This window comes from Dromiciops gliroides, chromosome 6 (assembly GCF_019393635.1).
Source record: "Dromiciops gliroides isolate mDroGli1 chromosome 6, mDroGli1.pri, whole genome shotgun sequence".
Taxonomy (NCBI): domain Eukaryota; kingdom Metazoa; phylum Chordata; class Mammalia; order Microbiotheria; family Microbiotheriidae; genus Dromiciops; species Dromiciops gliroides.
In genome coordinates, this window is record NC_057866.1 from 111,244,810 (window position 1) to 111,270,917 (window position 26,108).

At 44.5% G+C, this 26,108-nt stretch overlaps 1 protein-coding gene across 1 annotated transcript in view; it reads right to left on the reverse strand.

Annotated features, from left to right (window-relative positions):
• Positions 1 to 10,174, reverse strand: part of DENND5A (DENN domain containing 5A) — a gene marked incomplete at its 5' end in the record, with an annotated part of 95,482 nt that extends 85,308 nt beyond the window's left edge. Inside the window, one exon of the mRNA XM_043972252.1 lies at positions 10,066 to 10,174. Coding sequence (XP_043828187.1) covers positions 10,066 to 10,174 — 109 coding nt within the window. The remainder of the gene's footprint in view (positions 1 to 10,065) is intronic.
• Between the last annotated feature and the right edge of the window lie 15,934 nt (positions 10,175 to 26,108).

Here is a 26,108-nt window from a genome sequence, read left to right on the forward strand (position 1 = left end):
ATACCAGATAGCATAGTGGAATGAACACCAGATTCTTCTTGAGTAAGAAAATAGGAGTGTGACTCTCAACTCTGCTATTTACAGAATGTTTGACATTGAACAAGCTGCTAAATCTCCAGCCTCAGTTTCTTCCTATGCAAAAATAATGGATTAGACTAAAAGATCTTTGTGGTCTGTCCCTTCTGTAGTCAGCCTGATGATGAACAAACAAAACCGGGGTCTACTCCGTGGCCATTTCTGAGCCTTACAGAAGAATTCTATCCAGAAAATGCAAATGTTGGAATTGGCACCATCCTAACTGGCTGTGTGGTCCTGAGCAAGTCGATTAATTAATCTCTCAGCGATTTATGAAACTTTCTAAGGCTATAAATGGGAGAAGAGTTGCCAATCTACAATTATAGAAGGGCTTTTCTCATCTAAAGTCCATACCAAAAAACAAAACCAAAAACCCCACCACAACAAAACAAAACCCTAAGCTCCTCCTAGAGCTGATTAGAATTACCCTTCCCAATGACTTAACAAATATTTAGTTAAAATAGCATGTAAGAAGCAGGAGTAGAAGAATCGGGGTTCAAGGTCCCTTTTGGTATTTATTTTTTGTGTGATTTTGGATAAGTCACTTAACCTCGCTGAGATTCAAGAAAATGAGGAGTATTTGAGAACTGTGTTGATCAAACATTCGTGAACATATTTTACAACTATAAAGCCTTGTACAAATGTAGGTATTGATTATTATCAGCCTAATAAAGTAATCGGTCAATTTTCTGAGATAGCTGAAAACATATTACATAAGATTGATGGGGATGGATTTCTACCTCTGGTCTAGACCTATGATTTCACTACGGGAACTCTGGGGAAGAAAACTCATTCCACCAATGAAGACTGTGACAAATGCTCGGCAATTTAAAGTCTTCACTGCTGATAAAGTGACTTGCCCAGGGTCAAAAAGGCCTTAGGAGATTTGAACCCAGATACTCCCAACTCCTAGGTCACCTTAGGTCTCTATCCATTCTGACGTGTGGCCTCTCATACCTAAATCAAACCTGAAGGGAAACTGACTTCAGAAGCTGGAAGAATACCTATTAAGAGACCAACCACCTCTCCAAGATTCAATGCCTTCCAGCCTTTCCTCAGGCTATATTCCCAAAGAATGAAGCCTACCCTCCCCCTCTTAACTTGTTAGATTCCTCCCCATCTCTTCTCCGAGTCCCTCAACTCCAGACTAGATTCTAAACTCCAAGAGGGCTGGAACCTTATCTTATCTATACTTGACACCTCTGCCAGCTCCCAGCACAGATCTCTTGACTCACATAATTATCTCATGACCAAGAAGCTTGTAAAATCTTCTTTACATCATTTCCAACCAGTAAGACAAGGGAAGATTTCCATTTCAAAAGCAAAGTGTGATATCTATAAGACAGTTATCTGTGGTTGTGCTTAATAGTGCTTAATAAATCCCTAAATCTGATCTCTTTAATTACTAAATCTAAACCTGACAGCCTTTTCTCAGTCTTCATTCTTCCAGACCACTCCAATGCTTCTGACTTTGTTGACCAGGCCCTCAGGCGCATGCTCACTGACACTGATTGCCCCTGCTTCTCCTGTTCCTTCTAAGCCTGCTCTGCTGGTTCATCCTCCAGGTCTCACCCTACAGAGAAGCCAGGAGGCAGAGAGAGAGCCTTCCAGGCATAGAGTACTTACTGCCAGTGAAAGTGCCCCAAGTCTGGAAATAGGAGTGTCCTGTATGAGGAGCTCATCCAGGCCAGGGTTACTAGATCACAAAGTTGGAGGGAGTAGTAGATAAGGAAACAATAATAATAGCAATAATGATAATATCATCTATTAAGCACCTACTATGTGCCAGGCATTGTGTTAAAATGCTTTATATATATATATATATGTATATATATATATATATATAAAATTCAGTCCTCACATAACCCTACAAGGTGGGTGCTATTAATATACCCATTTTTCAGATAAGTTTTAAGAAAACTGGGAAGGTAGAAGAGGGTCAAGGTGTGAGGGTTTTGAATGCCAGACAGAAGATTTGATATTTGATCGTGGGGGTGAATGGAAGCCACTGAAGTTTACTGAAGGGGAGGGGGGATATAGTTAGACCTGCTCTTCACAAAGACCAAACAAAGACCACTTTAACAGCTGAGTGGAAGACAGACTGGCATAGGGAGAGACTTGTGGCAGGCAGCTCGCCAGCCAGTTCCCCCCGCCCCCCTCCACCGAGAGGTGATGGCAATAGTTGAGGCATGAGGAGATGAGGCCCTACAACAGGGTGATGGCCGTGACAGAGGTGTATGAGAGAGATGTTATGAAGGTAAAATCCATTCATTTGTTTATTCAAAAGCTCCAAATCGCCACAGAAACAAACCTACAGTACTTCAAACATGCAGAAGCTTGTTGTCACCGAGGACAAATATATTTGTAACATAATCGGGCAATTACTGCTGAAGGAGCCAGTAAAGAATTCTAGCACTGACAGCTGGGGAATTACTGTCTTTCAGGAATCTTAAACCCAACCTGTCCAACAGAAAGTGCTTTATCTTTCCTCTCTATACCAACATTGCTGGTATAGCAGCATCGGGGTCACCCTCAACTCTTCCCTGTCTCTCACCCCACAAGGGGGTTTATACATTCCAGGTGTGCATCTCTTGTTCCAATCCCTGTCTGTCCATTCAAGCAGTCACCATGTTGGTTCAAGCCCTCAGAACCTCCCACTTGGACCACTGCAACAGCCCAAAGGGTGCCCCTGTCTCCAGTCTCTCCCCTTTCCAATCTTTTACAAATCTGCCAAGATAACCTTCCTAAAGGCTAGACATAGCCATGTCACTCTTCTGCTGAACGAGATATGGTAGCCTCCCACTGCCTATAGGAAAAAACACAAACTCTATAGCTTAGCATCTGAAGCTCATCGAAGGCTGACTCCATCCAGCCTCCCTTTCCAGACACATTACTCCCCTTCCTCACTCTTTATTCCAGCCAAACTCCCCTGTTTGCTGATCCCTGAACTGACCCAAGTACATACTGGCCTCCACTCCCATACCTAGAATTCAGTCCCCTCTTCATTTGTGGCTCTTCAGATCTTGAGCTTCTTTCCAAGACCTCATCAGTCATCTCTTCTCCCTACTTATTAACTGCTCTCATTCTTTAGATGACAATGTATAAAATCCGTATCATCCTCATAGCCCAGACACAATACAGATCCATTAAATTTACAGAACATTCTTAATAGATTTTGGCATACCAAATACTCATAAACTCCAAACCACATGGAATGAAAAGCTCTCAAAATATAGAGCCCCATGGAAAGAAACCAAAACCATGTGGGAACAAGACGAACTGCAAACTATTCCTGTCATCCCATCTGCTACTGGGGTTGTCCCAAAGATACTGTTGGTGAGCTTAAACTTCAATTTCGATTCAGTTGTAAAAGGATGATAATAGCTAGCATTTATTTATGTAGCACTTTAAGGTTTGCAAAGTGCTTGACGAATATCATCTTATCACATTATTTGACCATCACAACAACCCTGTCAGGTAGGTGCTATCATTATCCCCATTTTACAAATGAAGAAACTGAAGCAAACACAGGTTAAGTGACTTGCCCAGGGTCAGGCAGCCATGCCACCTAGCTGCCCCTTTAAAAACAAACAGGGGCAGCTAGGTGGTGCAGTGGATAAAGCACTGGCCCTGGATTCAGGAGTACCTGAGTTTGAATCTGACCTCAAACACTTGACACTTACTAGCTGTGTGACCCTGGGCAAGTAACTTAACTCTCATTGCCCTGACCAAAAAAAAAAAAATTAAAAATCAAACAAACAAAAACAATCCTTTGATCCACCTGGGCAAGAACATTAAACATAAAAGAACAATATGATAGTGACTTGTCCCGGGATCATTTCTATGTAAACTCTGTCAAATACAAGATGAGAACAAGAAAACTCATCCTAACGCTTATACTTGTCTGTTTAAATGTTCTAATTCCCCAACAAAATATAGGCTCTTTGAGGGCAGGGAACATTTCTTTTTTGTCTTGGTGTCCCTTTGTTGAACTCTCAGCTCAATACCTGGCAATAATATATTTGACAAATGCTTCTCACTGTTAAACTAAACTGAAAATACCACTTCAGGAGAAAAGGAGTGGAGAGGCATCTTCCTGCTTAGTGATTGCAACCTCCATCTTGGTATCCAGGAAGCATAGGTTTTGCTTATTATGTCCTATGTGGGGCAGCAAGATGTAAAGAATTAATTGTTATTTGATGTTTTTATGACCCCATCTTTTGGCTAGAATTTCTTTTTTAAAAAACCTCAGCGCATGCACTGGCCTCAAGGGCTCTGCAAACGGCACGGTGCTCCACCCACTGGTTGTAGTTGTTTATGTTTTGGGTTTTTTTAAAGTTTGTTCTTATTAAATAAATCCTGCTCTGTTTTGAGGGAGGCTGCCAGTCTCCTTCCTTGCCCCAATATTGTGGCAAGCCGCTTAGCTAACACTCCCCAATTAAAAATTAGTCCCTACAAAGGTATATTCAAAAGAATGGAGGCTCTGGATACCTGAGTTCAAATCCCAGGATTCATGTATAACACTACAATTACATTACCTTGGACAAGTCACTGGACCTTGCCTGGTGCTAGCTTCTCCTTGTGTATCTACCTCAAAGGTGGCTATGATTAAAGAGCTCTGTGAACCTGAAAAGCTGCTAGCTATATAAAGGTGTCACTACAACCAAACTCAGGGAATGGGCCCGTCATAGGGAAATAAATGACATAGTGAAGAGACAATGGCAAAGCACTGAGGAGAGAGCTATTCTACTTCTCTTTTCAATGACCCAGGAAATGAGCTTTAGAAATAAATCTACAGGGGCAGCTGGGTGGCACAGTGGATAGAGCACTGGCTGTGAAGTCAGGAGGACCTGAGTTCAAATCTGACCTCAGACACTTAATACTTACTAGCTGTGTGACCCTGGGCAAGTCAATTAACCCCAATTGCCTAAAAAAGAAAAGAGAAGAAAAGAAAAGAAATAAATCTACAAGGTCCTATTATGCCCTGGTCCCTTTTCCTTTATTCCACATTCAACAAGAATCCAAGCGACCTAATCTAGAAAATCTCACTTTTGCCTATCCCACATCTATTAGATCAGCCTAGCACCCCTTCTCATATGCTGTAACAGTTGAGGTCTTACTAGGGCTTACCTTCATTTGCCCCCTTGAAACAGAGTAGCCTAGGATAACTGGAGACACTGTTGCCCAGTGGTAAAAACACCAGTTCTGGGGCTGGAGGATCCCAGCTGTGACACTTACTGCCCAGGTTACCTTGGGCTTTAGGCTGAGTCTCGCCTTCCTTATACACAAAATGATGATAATGATGTTTACATGACCAGAGCTGCTGTGAGCAAAGCACTTTTGTAAACTCTGAAATGCTAAAGAAATGTCATTGTCTCATTGATAACAGGCTTCTGTGGTCCCCTGACATCACTCCTATCCAATAAGATGAGGGAAGGCTTTGATTTTAAGTGAAATCAAATTTCTTTGAAGATACTTATACTTGGCATGTTTTCCCAACCTGAACTAGAAACCTGAGCTCAGAAAAGTATGTTGCCTTAGAGCCTGCTATTGTCACAGCATGAACCAAACCAGCAATTCCCTCATCCCCCATGCTCATCAGATCACTGCAAAGCTGCAATCAGTGCTGGGGGTGTGCATGGGGGGAGAGCGGAGGCAAAGGGTGTGAAGGAGGAAATTCAGCAGACATGGGGAAGGGAGAGGATGGAGAATGTTACTTCCCACTTCTCTGGGCCAGAGTTTCTTCATATATAAAAGAGAGAGGAAGGGAAGCGAAGGGATTAGCTGGATGAGAGGCAGGGAGTGTGGAAAAAAACCCAGACTTGGAGTCAGATCTGCAATGAAATCCTAACTCTGCCACTTACTAGCTATGTGACCTCAAACATGTCACCTGACTTCCATTAGGCCTCAGTTTCCTCACCTGCATAATGAGGATGACAATATGTGGGCTCCCAAACACACAGGGGTATTTGTGAGGAAAAATGCTTCATAAATAACCTGCTAGAGCAGGGGTTTTTAACTTAAGGTTCATGATTTTTTTTCCTATTATGCTAACTGCATTTCAATAAAATTGCTTTCCATCGTAATCCCGTGTATTTTACTGGGTGTGTTTTAAAACATGATTCTGATTAGGGGTCCACAGACTTCTCTAGGCTTCCAAGAGGGTACAGACCACAAAAAAGGTTTAAGAGCCACTGACCTAAAGAAGCAGAAGCTGCTCAGATTAGAAGCTTGGCTGCTGCACCCTGAAAGCCCAGTGTTGCAAAGGGGGCAGAAACACTGAAGGCTGACCACAGTGCCTCCCTCCTCTTTCCACAGACAGAAAGCAAGCCCCAGCCTCCTCCAATCCTCCATTCTCAGTTTAGGTCACAGCTCTGGCAAAGAGATCATCTACATAATGCTGGTGAGGGGCAAGACCATGACAGGGATGCTACCTGGGGCCCAGAATCTCATTTGCTCAGTGAGAACACGGTCTCCTAGGGACCTCTCCAGAGGTACGGGAACAATTCATGATTTCCTGTAGTTTCCGTTACTATGACATCATCCTTTTGGGAGAGAAGCAGACCTGCAAGAAGCCTATAGATGCCCTGGGACTGAAAATCAGGCGAACAGGCAGAAGGCTGTCTGGATTTTGCTTTGTTTTATGCTAGGATTCCCCCAACTTTCCCCCACCCCCTCGGGGATACCGGGGTCCCCTACCAACTGACAAGAGAGAAGAGCCTTCAATCAATGCCTGTGTGTGTATACAAAGACTGCAAGCTGGACCAACGGTTCGGGCTTTCAGCTGCTGCCATCGCATTTAAAAATCCTCCGGCAACACAGGGAAACTACCCTTCGGTGCACAATTTCTGCAACTCTTTCCCTTCTTCAATCACCCCTGCAGCTTAATTATGAGGAAAGCCTTTTTAGGCTCACTGAGAAGCCAGTTCCTGTGTCAAGTAGCAGACAATTCACAAACCAACAGCAACTTTATCGTCTGACTGTTCAGATACTAACGGAAACACAAACATGATTCTTTGGTCCTCTCTAAAAATGCCCTGAAAGCCACTCTCTGCTAGGGAACAGAGAGGGGTTTGCTCAATGCTCCATGGCGGGATGTGATGCCAGCATGCTTGCAATCTGCCAGACCCTTAAGTGTCTATTCTAAAGTCAGATCAGGGAGTAAACTGGTGCACTGGAAAGAGTGAGAGGGGCTGGGTTCAAATCCTGGCTCTGCAATTTACTACCGGTATGACCTTGGGCAAGTGCTTTAACATCTCCGACCCTCAGTTTCCTCATTGGTAAAATACAGGACTGGACTATGATCTCTAAGGTTCCTTCTAGTTCCAGATCTATGATCCTATGAGGGATCTGGACTAGATTGGGCTTAGAAACAGAATTAGAGGTAGGTGGTACAGTGGCGAGAGCACTGGACCCGGAGACAAGAAGACCTAAATTCAGATCCAGCCTCAGAAACTAACTAGCTCTGTGACCCTGAGCAAGTCACTTAACTGTTGTCTGACTCAAGTTCTTCATCTGTAAAATGAGGATAATAATAGCACCCACCTCCCAGGGCAGGAGGATCTGAGTAGTTTCAAATGAGACATATGTAAAGCGCTTTGCAAATGTTAAAGCACTAGACGGATGCTAGCTACTATTATTAAATAGTAGAGGTTAAGAGCCCCCTGACTAGATGCTCCAAAAAGTCAGCTCTAAATCCTAGCTGCTGATCATTCAGGATTCTAGCCCTGGCTCTGCCACTAACTGGACTTGGGGGCCACCAGCAGGTACCAGCTCCTCTCTGTGCCTCAGTGTCTTCTCTTTTTTAAAGGAAGGAATTTAGTGAAATCATCTTAAGTTCCTCCTTAGGGTCCTTTCCAAGCCTTAAGTTTTATGAAAGCCCTACACCCACATCCACAGTAAATGCCTGAGTCTGAAAGTGAAACATTAAACATCTGTATTATCAATATCTAACTGCCAGCATCAGAGGGGGAAAAAAGTTACTAAGTACTTAGTCCCAGGGCCCCATATACTATGTATCAACCAGGCTCAGGAAGGAAGTAGCCAATTAAGGGCCTTCTCTCACCCCTCAACTTCAAACTAAAGTGATAGATAATTCAAAGTTGAAATCTAAGTTTTAGCTTGTTGTGGGTTTTAAAAAAAGACTTTCATATGTTTTGCTTCTTGGAATATTCATCTATATCTTTTCAGAAGACAGGCAGTCACTGGAATTTTTCTCATGACTAATAAGAAAACTGCCCTGTCATAACCAAAGACATGCAAATTTAGTCACCAGGATGAATGAACCCTGAATGCCGTGATCTAATTTCACTTTACAGTGAGGGCATCTGCTGCAGAAAAGGGGGCAGGAGCTTCTTGTTAATATCAGCCCTAATGTCAAAAACCCACAAAAACCCCACAAAACTTAACACAACAAACCATCAGCTGGGGGAGAAACCAAGCAAAGTGACACAGTTCAGATTTCCAGGTAAGGGAAACCCAAGTACAGTATGTGAACCAAGCTATTTTCCTAACCTGTCCCACTGAGGGAGAGATAACTAGGTCAGACAATTCTGATTGCTTTCCTCATCTTCCAGGTAACTGTTATATCACTTCCTTCTCCCCTTCTCAGAAGGAGGAGGCCTGGGGCAGGGAGGCAGTCAGGTAATTTGTTCCCCCAAATCCCCAATAAGCTTAGTCCAAAAGACATCTTGCCCTTTCACACTTTTAGGGGGAAGGACTGAAATGGGGGGGGGCCTGCCCCGGAAAACAGATCCGAGATCTCTATGGCCTGAAGAAGTAACCTCAGAGGGATCCACAGGCTGGCCAGGACAGGGCCTCACCCAAAGGACCTTATTAGCTGGGGATCCAAGTTAAAACTAATAGCCCCAAACCCAGGAGAGCCCCGGGGAAGGCCAAGAGCTAGAGTGCAGACCTCTCTAGGGAGAAGTCCTCCAAAACAGAACTCTAAAGTTTTAAAGAAACTTAGGCTGGAGGGCCCTTTAATTCACTACAGTAAACAAACTCTGACCCGGAACCCCTCCCCTCCTCAAAGGGTTAAAAGAGTCACCAAAAACAACAACCACCACCACAAAAACACAGCACAGAGGAAAGATGCAAACCCTTCCCCCAGACATCCATCAATCCCCACCGAGCAATGTCCCAAGATGTCTGGGGCCTGGTCAGTTTGGGCTTCATCATCCCACCAGTCTGGCTCCCTCCCAGACCCTGCACCCCGTTCACCCACCTTGGAGCACTCCCACTGCCCCATGAGGGGGTGAGGCGTAGGGGATGCTCACAGGGTCCACCTCAACCCCCTCCTTCTCAAGGGGTAGAAGGAGGAAGGGGTGAAGGAGGTAAAGGAGGCTAGGAATCCCTGCCACTTTGGGGCAAACAATGAGAATGTAGCCATGACCCAGATAACCCCCTTTTCCTGCATGTGGGGATGGGGAGTAGGGTCCCAAGGGGTTCAGATGCCCAAGAGGCACCGGAACAATGCTGCCTCTTCCGGGGTCCTTCTCCTCAGGGGTTCCCTTCTCATTCGTGGGGAGTTCTCGGGAAAGAGTGGAGCTCCAAACAATACAGCCCCGACCAAGGTCCCCCACTCTCCACGCGAAAGTGGGGTAAACACTGACGGGGGTGAACAATGCAGCCCCAGTCAGGGTCTCCCATTCTCCATGGGACAGATGTACATGCCTGACCTGGTGGGGAGGGGGGAGGAACAATGCAGCCTGGACCAGGGTTCCACACTCTCCACCGGAAAGGAGGTGGAGCAGGGTCCCCCCAACCTCCAAGGAAAAGGGAGTGAGCATTCCAGACAAGGGGGGACTATGCAGGTTCGTCAGGGTCCCCCATACTTGGTTCACTGGGGAGATAAGGGGGAGGCGCAAAGCCAGGGGGAGAGGGAGGGAAGCAAAGTTGACCCAGCTGCAAACCCCGTTAGTCCATCCGTCCCGGAGCTGGAGGGGGGGGGCACACTTCGTTCACTCCCCCCCTGGCTAGCTCACTCACCCGACAGCTCGTCCGGCTCCAGCCCCGTCTCCGTGTCCAGCCCGCAGATGACAAAGTAGTCGGCGAAGCGGCTGGGAAGCGAGCCCCCGCCGCCCCCTCCTCCTCCTCCTCCTCCTCCTCCTCCTCCTCCGCCACCGCCGCCGCCGCCGCCGCCGCTCATGGCGCTGGGGCCGGGGGCTGCCGCCGCCGGCGATGCCGCTGCTGCCGGTGCCCCCCCGCCTCCGCCCCCGCGGCCCCCCACCCTAGCTCAGGCTGCCCCGGGCCTGGCGCGCGCCGCTGCCTCTGCTGCCGCCGCCGCCGCCGCTACCGCTGCCGCCTCCGCCGCTACCGCGGCCCCGGCCCCGGCTCCGGCAGCTGCCCCGGCCCCAACCCCGGCCCCCGCAGCCGCCGCGGCCAGGACCGCGCGGGGGGAGAGCGCGCCGCCCCGCGCGGCATCCTGGGCTCCGGCCGTCAGTCCGTGCGCTCCCGCCCCGCCCGCCCGCGCCGCCCGCCGCCCGCCGCCCGCCGCCCGCCGCCCGTCAGCCCGCCCGCCGCCCGCCTCCCTCCAGCTGTTTGCCAGGCGTCTGAGCGAGCGTGCAGAAAAGAGAGCGAGCGAGAGGCAAGCGAGGTCCCCCGCCCCGCCCGCCGCCCGCTCCGCGCCTGCGCCACCCCGGGGCCGGGGGAGGGGGGCAAAGGATGACGTGATGTTATTCTCCCGGCTCCTTCCTCCTTTCCCGCCCCGAGCGGCCCGGCGCTCCTCCTTCCCCTCCTCCTCCCCCTCCTGCCTCCTTCCTCCTCTTCCTCCTCCTCCCCTCTCTTTCCTCCCTTCTCCTCCTCCCTCCCTCTTCTTCCTCCTCCTTCCTCCTTCTTCCTCCCACTCTTTCTCTCTCCATCTTCCTCTTCCCCCCTCCTCCTCCTCCTCCTTTACTTCCCCTCCTCTTCCCTCTCTCGTCCTCCTCCTTCCTCCCTCCTTCTTTTCCTCTTCCTTCCTCCCTCCCTCCTCTCTTTCCCCCTCTTCCTCCTCTCTCCCTCCTCTTCCCTCTCCCTCCCTCTTCTTTCCTCCCCCTCCTTTATTCTTATCCCTCCTCCCTCTCCCAACTCTCTTCCTCCCTCTCCCTCCTCCTCCCCCTCCCTTTTCCTCCTCCTCCTCCTCTTTCCTCTTTTTCCAGCTCTCCCCTCTCCTTTCCCACCCCTGGCAGAGCTGGACCAGTTGGGGCTGCGTCTGGCCTGCCACTAGCTGGATACTAGCGCCTCCCCTGGGGCGGGGGAGGAGCCCCACTTTCCGCCAGCCACTGTCTCCCATGTGTCGGATTGGGATGGACCACGGATGCCTGCAAGGGTCTGAGTGGGGGGGTCCAACCCCAAGCTTCCCTCCCGAAGCTGGGGTCTGTCCAGCGAGATGTTAAAGCGTCCCGCAGTGCGTTAAAGTCATAGAGCAGGGGACAGAGAGCCGCACTGGGAACCGCATGACCTGAGTTCAAATTTCCAGCCTCAGACATTTACTGTTCAGTTCAATAAACATTTATTAAGTGTCTACTATGTTCCAAGCGCTGTGCTAAGCGCTGGGGATACAAAAAAAAAAAAAAAAGCGAAAAACAGCGTCTTGTTCTCAAGGAGATGACAATCTAATGATTGTACTAGCTGGGTGATCCAGGCCAAGCAACTTAATTTGAGTCTGGCTGTTCCCTGGTCTGTAAAATGAAGATAATGATCTCCCGTGTCATTGCATGTTGTTATGAGGATCAAATGAGATAATGTTTGTAAGGTAATATTTAAGTGCGAGTTATTATTAAGGAACTTAGCCCTGCTCTTTTACTGCCGTGAGTGAAGGTGCACACATGGGTCACAAGAGACCGAGGCTAAGCGTATGGGTCTCTGGGGATTCTGATGCCAGGAAAAGGTTCCCTCCCCACTGAAATCTAGCCCCCCTCCCTGTCCATTGTGGTGCCTTAGTGGTGGGACCAGCGCAACATTCTCCCTCCCCAGTCTGTACCCAGGGCGTCGGGTTCCTGTTCCCTAACTAGCAGTGCCAAGCCTGGGAAGAAGCCCCTGCTGGGATTTGACTCCCAGCGTTCCGCGCTGCTGACACTTGGGTCATCCTCCCAATGAAGCTTTAAATTGGGAGCCCCAGGAGCCCAGCCTCAGCAGCCCAGAGTTACTGCTTTGACAACCATTGTGTTTATATGTGAAAAGCCCCAGGGACCCACTGGCCTCTCTCCTCCACCCTCCCTGCCCTTGCCCACCACCTCCCAAATAGGAATTAGATCAAGGTTCTTAACCCGAAGTTCGGGGGAGGGGGGAGTGGAGCCATGTCTTTATTTCAATATATTTGGTTTCCTTTAAAATCCTATATTTCAATCTATGCATAATTCTAAAACATAATTCTAACAAGAAGTCCATAGGTTTCAGCAGAATGCTCAAGGGGTCCATGGCACCAAAAAATAAAATTAAATAAATATATTTTTTAAAAAGGTTCAGATCCCCTGCATTAGAGGAAATGCTGGAAATAGAAGTTTGTGGACAATTTCCTGGGCCAGGGTAAATTAGCCCTAAAAAATAGAGAACCTAAGTACTGTACATTAGACTGTGAACGCCCTGGGAGCAGGGACTGGTTTTTGCCTTTCTTTATATCTCCCCTGCAAAGCACAGGACTTGGCACATAGTAGGTCCTTAATAAATGCTTGTTGGCTAATTCTCCAGCCCTCTAATGTGTTCTAACAAAAGAGTTCCCTTCATTAGCCTCATAACCTTTCCTGAGGCCAATAGACTTTCTCAGGACCCTGAACAGGGTCAAATAAACAGTCCTTGTCAGGAAGAAACTTGGCTTCTTATATGTGTCACTTTTAGAAATATTTTTAGTGTCAGAACTGGAAGGGCCCTTGGAGATGTCCCATGAAACCCCGTCAGAGTGTAGGTGAAGAAGTTTAAGTACTGGAAAGAGGAAGGGATTTCCCATTGTTACATAGCTAGTTAGTGGCAGAGCTAAAACCTGGGTATCAACTCCCAGGGTGAGCCAGATTATTCAGAAGGTTCCCTGGGAACACATTTGGGGCCCCAAGGTTAGCAAAAGCTATGCCCAGGAACCTCCTCTCCTCTGGGAGAAATTTACCTTTTATGATCCATGTTCTTAGAAGTTGGAGCATGCAAGCAAGAGTAACATCTCTGATCTTGTCTGCTGAGGGTTATGGGGCAGACTAGGGAATGGGGAGCAAAACAGGTATCTGTAACACCCCTAAGAGCCAAAATATATGATTCTGGCGCACACACACACACACACACACACACACACACACACACAAATAGCAGAGAAGAATAGAAACAAACTCCCCATTCACTTGTCATTCATGATCACAGGAATCAGGGAAGACTCCTCACCTCTAGCTAGGTGGGAAGACCCTGTGCAGAGCTGATGGTGGAGGAAAGATCTTGGTACTTAGAGAGCCCAATGTGATTTTGAAGGGAAACTTGTCCCAGAGTAATGCTTTTTCCATTACCTCTTGTGATTAGTAACCTGGGCCAAAAACTGAGATTTGGTGGGCAACATTGGTTTTCCATTCTCTTGAGTAGATATATTCTTTCTTCAGGATATGTTTTGTATCAATCAATCAAGCAATGAACAGATATTGAGGCATGCAAGACATATTATATTCTTGGTGATACAAAGACAAAAACCAATCAGTCCCTGCCCTCCAAGAACTGCATTCTATCAGACTTATGTATGTATACACACATATATGCATATACCGATATGTACAAATATATGCATAAGTACATGTAAACATAAATAAGTATAGTTTGTTGTTCAGGTGGGTCCAACTTTTTTTTTTTGGCAGGGCAATGAGGGTTAAGTGACTTGCCCAGGGTCACACAGCTAGTTAAGTGTCAAGTATCTGAGGCTGGATTTGAACTCAGGTACTCCTGAATCCTAGGCCAGTGCTTTATCTACTTCGCCACCTAGCTGCCCTAATAACTGGCAAAATCTTAACAGTTTATGGTATTGAACCATTGGATAGTGCCAAGGACTTAGCAAAAAGCACTTTTTTCTTAGGGTCTTCAGTAGCTGTAAGCGATGGGTATATGCCAGGCTGCTTCTCAGAGGGCTGCTGCCCAGGTTGATGGCTGAGGGTACTGGGCTGGAAGCAGTGCTGTTCTCAAGGCTCTTGGGTTCAAGGGCCTGGGCTGTGATCAGTGGAGATGGTGGTCAAGGTGGTAGTAATGGTAGTTTGACTTGCCTATGTATAGGAATGTATATGCAGGTGCCTATTTTTAAGTCTTCAATAGTTCTTTATTATAAACCCCTGGCATCCAAGGGGCCCCCTTCTCCCTAACAATCCAACTCCAAACCTACCTTTCCTGCTTTATTTCACATTATTCCCCTACAGGAATCCCCTATTTTAACCAGAAGGTTTAATCATTGTTCCCCAACATTTGATCTGGAATTAGAGGTAGGCCATATGGACACCTATGGAGTGAAACATAAGGGGTAGAAGAGACACTTAAATATTAGTTTTTGTAAACACATACTTTTAAGGAAACGTTATGACCAAAAGGCCATAGAGACAGCTAGGTAGCACATTGGATAGAGCGGTAGGCCTGGATCAGGACGACCTAAGTTCAAATCTGGTCTCAGAAACTTACTACTTGTGTGACCTTAGACAAATCACTTAACCTCTGCCTTCCTCAATTTCATTGTCTGTAAAATGGGAATAGTAATAGCACCTATCTCCCATGGATATTGTGAAAATCAAATGAGATGATAGTCATAAAGCACTTTGGGTTTGTTTGTTTTGCATTTTTTTTGGTGGGGCAATGATGGTTAAGTGACTTGCCCAGGGTCACACAGCTAAGTGTCAAGTGTCTGAGGCCAGATTTGAACTCAGGTCCTCCTGAATCCAGGGCAGGTGCTTTATCCACTGTACCACCAAGCTGTCCCAACACTTTGTAAACCTTAAAGTGCTATATAAAGGCTAGCTATTATTATTTTTGTTTGTTTTGTTTTTGTTTTGTTTGTTTTATTTGTGGGGCCATGGGGGTTAAGTGACTTGCCCAGGGTCACACAGCTAGTATGTGTCAAGTGTCTGAGGCTGGATTTGAACTCAGGTACTCCTGAATCCAGGGCCAGTGCTTTATCCACTGTGCCACCTAGCTACCCCTGTTATTATTATTACTAAAAGGAACAAGGGAAGAACATCAGTGGGTCCTCCATAGGAGAACTAGGAAGACACTAACAAATGGCCAACCATGATTCTATGGACTCATGATGAAATACGCTACCCACACCATCACAGGGTGGCGTCAGACTGAGGGCACAGAATGCAACATATATTTTTGGACAGGGCCAATATGTGAACTTGTGGGAGGAAGAAAAAAATAAATGCCTGTTAATTGAAAAAAGTAAATTGAAGAAAGACCAACAAAAATCACTCTGGATAAGAAAGTACATCAGGGCTGCATTCCTCAGCAGTAGAGGGAGGCAGTGCTCACACTAATTAGAAATATATGGTTTCTGATGCCAGAAAATTCTCCTCTCCCTGGTCTTCAGTGGTTTATTTTATGGTAAGTCAAGTCCCAAACCCTGTGTTATAGGCAAGACTCAAAGGTTGGGAGGAAGGATGATAGAACAGCATCACACGCTAGGCCTTTGTATGTAGCACAGGATTTGGGTAAACCATACATGACTATGGGAGATGCCCCCTGTATTTCTTTTTGGTTTTGTTTTGTTTTTTTTTGTTTGTAGTGAGGCAATGGGGGTTAAGTGACTTGCCCAGGGTCACACAGCTAGTAAGTATTAAGTGCCTGAGGCCGGATTTGAACTCAGGTACTCTTGACTCCAGGACCAGTGCTCTATCCACTGGGCCACCTAGCTGCCCCATGCCCCCTGTATTTCAAGTACTTCCATCTATAAAGTGAGAAGAATAACACCTGTACTAACAACTTTACAAAATTGCTCTGAAAACCATGATTTGGAAACTGTCAAATGTGAGTTATCATGATTACTTTGAGTTATGTCTTACCGAACACGGAGGTAGCAAGTTTTAAGGGGTCCCAGCAGGCTAAAAGGGCTTTGTGGAGTAGTTTGACAACTTACTTAGACCAGTCTTCAAATGACAGAGTGCTAAAAGTCTTGGCCAGCAGGGGTTTTTTTTGTTGTTGTTGTTAAAGAAATTCATACAGAAATATGGAGAAACTGTGATCTGCATTAGTGAGGAGAGTAGCCACACAGAACAGATCACAGTTCCTTGGAATATTTAAGTACTTTAATAATAGGGTTGTCACCATTCCAATCACCCCACACTGGTGAATGATAGTCCATTCCTCAGGTGATCATTCACCAGACTCTATCCTTAAAATGTTGTTGATATGCAACAATAATAATAATAACTCAACTTAGGTTCAGCTATTTAAAGCCCTATAAAGACATGTCTAATCCATGCTAACCCAATGAGGTTGTTCCCTTTAATTGGGGGCAGGGAACACACCATAATTATAGTTAGTTTAACACCTTGTGATTACATCCTCAGCCTTCTGGGATAGAAGATTGGTCAAATATTTATAAAGTGCTTAGTACAGTGCCTGGCACATAGGTAATTGCTTAATAAATGTTTCTTCCCTTGCATTCCTCTTCCCCTACATAAAGCACAATATTCTTCTCATATTGTTGTATTGCTACAAGTCAGTCACAAAACACTATATGATTGGGGAAGCTAGATGACGCAGTGGATAGAGCACTGGCCCTGGAGTCAGGGGTACCTGAGTTCAAATCCAGCCTCAGACACTTAATACTTACTAGCTGTGTGACCCTGGGCAAGTCACTTAACCCCAGTTGCCTCACTAAAAAAAACCAAAAACAACAACAAAAAAACACTATATGATCTCTGAAGAACTGGAGTTAAGGGTGACCCATGGGATTATGGAGAGACTCATGGTGGGCATGAATAGATTGCAACACATTTTTTTTTTGGTGAGGCAATTGGGGTTAAGTGACTTGCCCAGGGTCACACAGCTAGTAAGTGTCAATTTTCTGAGGCTGGAGTTGAACTCGGGTCCTCCTGAATCCAGGGTTGGTGCCTTATCCACTGCGCCACCTGGCTGCCCCCTGCAACACATTTTTAAAAAATAATTATGGGTCAGCTAGGTGGCGCAGTGGATAAGGCACCAACCCTGGATTCAGGAGGACCTGAGTTCAACTCCAGCCTCAGAAAATTGACACTTACTAGCTGTGTGACCCTGGGCAAGTCACTTAACCCCAATTGCCTCACTAAAAATAATAATAATAATAATTACAAAGTAGAAGAGCAGTATAGGCTGTCATCAGCTCCATGTGTGGTCAGAGTAATAGCCCCCTGGTGTCTCTTCCATCTGGACCAAAATAGTTTTTCCCTAATTTCCCCAAGACTAGTTTGGTCCAGGAAACTAGACCTCTAACCCACACTGATGTGATTTCTTGGCCACCTGGAGCATAGAAGATCCACCCATAAGAGGTCAGTGTACCTCTCTCTTGGTAGATGTCCCACTGTTGGGAAAACTACCATACCCATTTGATCCAACACACCCTGTTGACCTGAATCCTTTCCATACGGAGACAAGGGGCCTACATCTACCCCAACCGGACTATATCCTTTCCTAATATCCTTTGTGAGAAATATCACTCCAATAACTTTTGGAACTCAGCATTGGTGATGTGTCAAAGGCTCATTTATTGTCATTCTCATAAGAATGGGCCACCCCTAGTGGAGTGAACCCCGATGCAGGCTCGTGGGCTTGCTTTTATCTCTTCCTATCCCCAAACATGACTCTCCTGCCCTCTTTCAAGAGTTACAATCTAGTGGAATTTCCATGCCTCCCCATTGATTTCTCATGGGAACTAGCTTCCCTGGGAAGTTCTTTTCTATTTGAATTAACTCCCATTTGTGGATATTAGCATTTGAGTTCTGCTTCTATTCTCTTTTTTGTTTGTTTTCTTGGGTTTTTTGGTTTAAAAAAATTTTTTTAATTGTTTTATATTTTTGCTTCTATTCTGAAGCTGAATCTGAATCTGCTTTCCCAGACAGAAAATCTCTCAATCTGAACAACCACTAATGGCCTGTAGGTGTTTTCCCATGTTAACTGTTGCCAGTGGATAGTGAGAGGAGTCAACCCCTCCCCCATTTTCTCATGGCCTTTCCACAATCTAGCAGGGTAAACTTCTTATTGGTAATGATTAGATGGTCTACATGTGTCTCATTCCATTACAGTTCCAAACCTGAATCACCTGACTGGCTAGAGTTGGGCCAGCCTGACCAACAATAAAGAAGGCAAGAGGAAGGGACAACTATCGGACAACCCTTGTGTCGTATTTGTATCTTCAGTAATGTGAAGAGAAGTTGAGAAAGGCCCACAGTAGATTAGATAAGTCTGCTGTGGCAAACTTCTTTGAGAGTGTGGAGAAGAGTGATGTGGGATGGGCAGAAATGGTTGGGTTAAGGAAGAAAGAAAGCCAGCATTTATCAAGCACTTACTATGTGCCAGGCACAGCACTAATTGCTGAGGTTACAAATGAGAAGCACACACACACAAGATTTTTAAAAATTAAAAAAATTTTTTTAAATGAGAAGCACAAACAAAAAGAAAGACTGCCTGACCTTCATGGAGTAAAATGACTTTGTAATGGGGATGGACAACACACAAGGGACTCAAGAACAGAGGGAGGGGGGAGGTATTTGAGAATAGGACACAGTTTGGAAGTCTAGAAGCCAGGAAAGGGCTGGTAGGGGAACAAAGACCGGCCTGGGCCCCGCCCCCCATAAAATGGAGGCTGTGAAAAGAACTCAATAAGGGGTGAAGGAGGCAAGTGTGCGCCATCTTGAAAGTGCTGTAGGGATGGTTGGCTGTTCAAGGGGAGGAATTCCCTAATTACCGGTAAAGTTCCAGGATGAGTCAGTATAATTTGAAAATCTGGGATTAAGGTTAAAACCTAACCTGGGGGCAGCTAGGTGGTTTAGTGGATGAAGCACCCGCCCTGGATTCAGGAGGACCTGAGTTCAAATTCGGCCTCAGACACTTGACATTTACTGTGACCCTGGGCAAGTCACTTAACCCTTATTGCCCGGCAAAAAAAAGACCTAACCTGGAAATAGCCTTAGAAATTCCCGAGGAGCATAGGTGGTTTTACTTTTGTCTTTGATGAATAAAAAGCAGGCTATCTTTTACCTCCATTCTTACCTAGCTTTTAATTGAGGAATGGGCATTACTTCAGACAAACAGATTTGGGAAAGACCTTAGTTTAAAAAAGCCAAGGTCTCTCACTGCATCTGGAGCCATCACCAGTTACCTTGACCTATATCTTGTCACTGGAGTCTTATGACTCTGGAGGGGAAGGTGAGGCAGATGACTTTGCATAGTTCTGCCTCCCTTAAATCTAATTCATTAGCAGCTCAAGAAATCAACCTCCCGATGGCACTGGTCCTTTCTGAGAACAAAGGACAAATAACAACAACAACAAACTTTAGTCATTGTAACTTTGGCACCTGGCACACAGTAGGTGCCTAATAAGTACTTATTAAGTCCTGTTTGCAAAGACTGTTATCATAAAGAGAGAATTTAAAGGTAATTAAAATAATTCACATTAAAGTAGCACTTTACAACCACCTGTGTGAGAAGCTAGCTGTGTTTTATATCAAGTCCTCATTATACATAATTGTTTACACTGGGCAAGGTGGGAGGGGGTGATGGTGATCTGGCTTGACCTGTGGCATGTGTAAATCTGTGTGATCATAAGGCAAATTATAATAAGACTGTCTTGTCTATTACTAGTATTCTGTGATCATCATGACATACCCTGCCCCAATCAGTATCAGCTCAGAGACTGAGAATTCCCCTACAGAAGTACGACAGGAGTACTTCCCAGTGGCTGGGACAAGGACACATCTTTCTGTGGTATAAAACTCTCAAGATGTCTCCTCCCTCAGAGGTCTGGAAAGTCCATAAAGAATGAGTTCTCCCCAGTGTTTTTTCCACTCATCATTATTTCTCTGACTTAGGTCTGCAGAAAGATGCCTCCAAACTTTCCTAGAAACTGATAAGATCCTTTGAGATCAGAGAAGCTACCACATGGTACAAATCTTTTTTTTTTTTTTTTTTTAGTGAGGCAATTGGGGTTAAGTGACTTGCCCAGGGTCACACAGCTAGTAAGTGTTAAGTGTCTGAGGCCGGATTTGAACTCAGGTACTCCTGACTCCAGGGCCGGTGCTCTATTCACTGCGCCACCTAGCTGACCCCACATGGTTCAAATCTTAAAACCAATTTTTCCAAGTGAGAAAAGTAGTATCCCCATCCCCACTGCAGTATAGCGAACCCTCAGGATCACTGCCCTGTGCCTGTTTCTGCCTAATAACTGAGGGCCCTGATAATTCATCAGTTTTGTGGTCTCTTTCCTTCTGTAGCTGAGTTATTAATAACTTCAAAAGTGATCTCTCGTGGTGTTTTATTTGCATCTCTCTTGGCTACTTATGTTCTTCTCTTCAAATAATCTTTGTTGTCATGATTAACATATATAACGTCAGACTTTTAAAATATGTTGGGTAGGTTTGTTGAACTTCTCTATTGCTTCTTTCAATTTCACTTCAATTCTTTTAATTTAATTCTTTTCCTTTTTTATTCTTTCTTTTAATTTAGTTTTTTAATTCTTTTTTTAAAATTGATGACTCTTGGGAAAGGGAAGGGTCAAGGGATACTTTATGGATTCCAGGTGATATAAAAACAAAATATAGCAATAAAAATTTATTCTAAAAATAATTAATGTATAACCCATGGGCTAAAGGCCACCCAAGACTCTGAAGTCATATGAACTGGTCTCAGTGTTGGGAGCCTGACACCAAGAAGAGCATTTTTGGGGCAGCTAGGTGGCACAGTGGATAAAGCACTGGCCCTGGATTCAAGAGGACCTGAGTTCAAATCTGGCCTCAGATACTTGACACTTACTAGCTGGGCAAGTCACTTAACCTTCATTGTCCCACAAAAACAAAAACAAAAACAAAAAAGATTATTTTCTCTCTTTAGCTTGTTGTCCCCACCTGGAGTTGCTCCAGAAAAATTTCTCATATTGATATGGTATCACTTTTGTCTGCTCTTCAGCTATTTTTCAGGCATGTCTAACTCTTCATGTCACCATTTGGGGTTTCCTTGGAAAATATGCTGGTTCATTTTTCCTTCTCCAACTCATTCTACAGATGAGGAAACAGACAAAGGCTAAATGACTTTTCCAGGGTCATGCAGCCAGTAAGTGTTTTAAGCTCTTGAACTGAGGAAGATTAGTTTTCCTGGCTCCAAGTCTGGAGTTCTATCAACTAAGCCACCTAGATGTCTCTGGGCATCAAAGTGAGTAAAAGGGTTCTGCAAGTCCTATATAATCACTCAAGTTATTAAATGCATGACAAATGCAGAATAATCTTTATTTTACCCTACAGAAATTGTAAAAGACACAAAGGACTCCCATGTCCCTTCTCCCTTTCACAGCCAATCTCCCAGAAAAAAAAAATATGCTCCCAGTCATGCCTCCTCTTGCTTTCCTATCTCTTTTTTCCAAACCCACCCACAGTCTGACTTCCAAACTCATCACTCAACTGGAGTTGCTCTTATCAAAGTTACAAATGATTTCTTAATTGCCAAATTTCATGGTCTTTTCCCAATCCTAATTTCTCCTGATCTCTCTGTAGCATTTGACAGTACTGACCACTGTCCCCTCTGGGATATTCTCTCAACCTTTGGGTTTTTGTGACCCTGCTCTCTCTCAGTTCTCTTCCTTCTTGAATGATCATTCTGTCTCAGTTTCCTTTACTGAATCATCATCTGTATCATGGCCCTAATCCTGGGGATCCCTCCATGGCCCTTTCTTCCATTCATTGTGGGGGTGGGGGCAGGGCAATGAGGGTTAAGTGACTTGCCCAGGGTCACACAAGTAGTAAGTGTCAAGTGTATGAGGCCGTATTTGAACTCAGATCTTCCTGAATCCAGGGCCAATGCTTTATCCAGTGCACCACCTAGCTGCCCCTCCATGGCCCTTTCTTGAGCCCTCTTCTCTCTTTAAACTCTTTTGCTGTTGACCTCACCAACTCCAAAGGTTTCATTATTATCTCTATGCTTATGACTTCTGGATCTACATATATGGCCCCAACCTCTCTCTTAACCTCTAATCCTGCCTATTAGACATTTTGAAATAGATGATTTAGAGGCATCTCAGACTCAACATGTCTAAAATTAAATACCATGTTTTCCAAAAAGCCTACCTATCTTCTAAACTTTCCCAAACAGATATTATTGGACCTGGAATTAGGAAGACAAGTTCAAATCCTGCCACAGACACTTACTAGACTGTATACAAGTCACTTAATCCCTGTATGCCTCCATTTCCTCATCTGTAAAATGAAGGTAATAAAATGAGATAATAAATAAATGCCCTTTGCAAACCTTAAAACAATATATAAATCCTAGTCATTTTTCCAGTTCCTCACAAATGGCTCTTCCTTTCCTAGCTCCTTGTCTTTGCATTGGCTTTTTTTAAAAAATGGAGTTTCCATCAGACTAGAAGTTATTGGTATAATTACAATAACTGAGAACCCCCAGTTGGAATTCCTACCATTCAGGCAGAGGTTTGGCTCTCTGCCTTAATTTAAATTGTTGGGTCTCTCCAGCTAACTCCTAGCTTCTCTATATTTGAGACAAAATCAAAATACAGGAAATGTCAAGGTAAAAGAAATCAGCAGGGTATATCACAGTATCTCTTACTGGATAGGCATGGGGAGGGAAAGTTAAGGAAAGAGCAGACCTTTCTTTGGAACTTCTGATGAAGAAAATGTCTCTCCTTTTTAAATTGATGGAGTGTGTACACACACACACACACACACACACACACACACACACACACACACACACACAGTGTTCCAAAAGTCTCCGTTCAAGTTTTAAGTTCTTGAAGCTAGAACTTGTATATGCATCTCTATCTCTACCCACCATACATGTTTATTATGTACATGTTGCCTCCGTCAGTAGAATGTGACCTTCTTGAGGGCAGGAACCTTTGCCCTTATCCCCAGTTCTCCAGCACAGCTTCTGATACTGTCACTAATCTTGTTTGCTGATTGATTAATACATACCAAAATATTTGTAGCAGCACTTTTATGGCAACAAAAAACTGGAAACAAACGGGGTACCCACAGACTGAGGAATAGCTAGCCAAACTGAAGTATATAAATGTAATAGAGGTAGGTAGCACAGTGGATTGAACACCAGTCCTGGAGTCAGGAGAACCTGAGTTCAAATTTGACCTTAGACACTTACTAGCTGTGTGAGTTTGGGCAAGTCACTTAACCCTGATTACCTCCCCCCACCCCCTCAAAAAATAAATGTAACAGAGAATTGTAGTTCAGCAAGAAATTACAATTAGGAAAAATTCAGAGAAACAAGGGACAAGCTGTGTGACTTGGTGCTGAGTTGGAGAAGCAGAACCAGAACAACATAATAACCAATTCTATATATCAGAGGGCATATAATGAAGCATACCTCTCTCCACTCAGCAGAGAGGTAGAGGATTATGGGTAAGGATGTCTCATAAATTGTCACACACAGTCATGCTATTGGTAGTTTTTGCTGAACTGTTATTTTGTTCATTTCCCAGGGCAGAAGTGTGGGCAGGAAATGACTGTGATGTCAAAAACAAAGATATCAATAAATCTTATCTTTAAAAAAACACTCTAGGGAAGAATTCAGAGAAGCATAGGAAGACCCTTATCAACTTAAAGTAAGCAGATCCAGGAAAAGAGTATGCACAATTAAAATAACTGGAAATAATAGCAGTAACAAAACTGAATACTATGTTCAGTAAAGTCAAGTAAAGTCAAGTAAAACTTGGCCCCAAAAGAAGAAATAAAGTGTACCTCTCTCCCTTCTTTACAGAAGTGGTGGACTATAGGTATGGAACTTTGCATATGATGACACACTTGCTTCATGTATTGGTTAATTTTCACAGGACCACAGATTTAGAGCTAAAAGGGGCCTTAGATGGGGCAGCTAGGTATCCCAGTGGATAAAGCACCAGCCCTGGATTCAGGAGGACCTGAGTTCAAATCTGGCCTCAGACACTTGACACTTACTAGCTGTGTGACCCTGGGCAAGTCACTTAACCCTCATTGCCCTACCAAAAAAAAAAAAAGGCCTTAGAGGTCATTATTTTGGTGTTCAGTTGTTTTCAGTCATGTCCAACTCTCCATGACCCCTTTTGGGGTTTTCTTGGCAGAGCTACTGGAGTAGTTTGACATTTCCTTCTCCAGGTTTGTTTTTTACAGATAAAGAATTTGAGGTAAAAAGGGTCAAGTGATTTGCCTAAGTTCACACAGCTTAGTAAGTGTCCAAGGTCACATTTGAACTCAGGTCTTCTTGACTCCAGTCCAGGTGCTCTATCCACTGTGCCACCGAGCTGTCCATCATTTTAGTACAAACCCTTTATTTTACATATAAGGAAACAGAAGCCCAGAGAGATTAACTGTTTTTCCCAAAGCCACACAGGTATTCAGTGGCACAGATGAAATTGGAATTTAGGTCCTGTAGGGTCATATCCAGCACTGAATTGTGCCTTGCAGCAATTGCTGAATTTTATGTAAGAGATGGTCCACTGAGAAAAGGGGAAGGGCAGAAGGATGGTTTAGAAATCAAGATGACTGAAAAACAAAAGGTCTCAATACAAAAAATTTTTAAACAACCATAGGCCTATGGACTTGATTTTTATTATATCTGACAACATTTTCTAATGCATTTCTAAGCAGATAATTTGAAAAGTGAACTAAAGATAATAATAATGATGAACTCATTTCTGTGCATTTAGAAAGGGGGGAAATCATCACTAACAGTCAATATAGCATTTCATCAGGAATTAACCAAATAGCTTCTTTTGACAGAGTAGCAAGTCTGATAGATAAAGGGACTGTTAATGACACCATACATCTCAATCCTAGCAAAGCATTGGCCAGAGTTGCTTATTCCAGATATATGGACAAGATGGAAAGTTATTGGCTAGACAACAATACAATTAAGAGAATTTAGAACCAATTGAGCAAGAAAACCCCAAAAGAAGTCATTAATGGGTCAATATGCATTTGGAGGGCAGCCCCAGGCTTTTGTCCTACTCCATGTACTACGCAACATTTTTTCTCAATGACTTAAATAAAGCTTCCCAGACTTAGAGATCTCATGAATGAAGCTGGAAAGGAAAATAAGTTGAGTGTCAGAGACAGGGATCCAAAATGGACCTTGACAGGCTAAGGTGATATGCTAAATTAAATCAGATGGAACGTAATAGAGATAAATGTAAAGATCTATACCTGGGTTTAAAAAAAATCAAGTCCATAAGTATATGATAGAACCACATAACCAGACACATTATATGAAAAACCTGGACATTTCACTGCTTCACCTGGCCTGCTATTTCAGGCAGACCCTAGCCATGCTTCATTTCATTCCCCACTGCTTGGTCCTCTTCTAACCAGCCTGGCCAGCTATCTTGCCTCTAGAACCTCTCCTTTACCTCCTCTCTGGTTCTGGGACCATAAAAGGAACTCTGCTACTGTTCCTGGAAGGGGTATATTATCCATTCCCCCAATATCCTCACTAACCATCTCTGTTACATTCTGAACTAAAGTGCCCCTCCCTTCCACCTTATGTGTGTTGTTTTGTCTTATTAGAATGTAAGTTCCCTGAGGGCAGGGGCGGTTTTGCTTTCATATTTGTATCCTCAATGCTTAGCACAGTGCCAGCAACATAGAAAGTGCTTAATAAATGCTTTTTTCTTTGTTTTTCAAAATTTATCAACCGTGTGACAGGCAGCCAAAAAAAGCCAGTATTGAGCTTCGTTATGAAAGGTATGCAAGGGAAAAAAAACATCCTCTTCTCAATAATTCTCAGGAACTCAACAGGGATGTGACAAAGGCTCTTTATTTTCTTCTCATGAGAAGCTAGCGGGTGCCCTGAAAGGGGGCTCACAGGCCCTATTTTATACTCTAGTCCCTAACACGAATGGACTCTCCCCTTTTTCATCA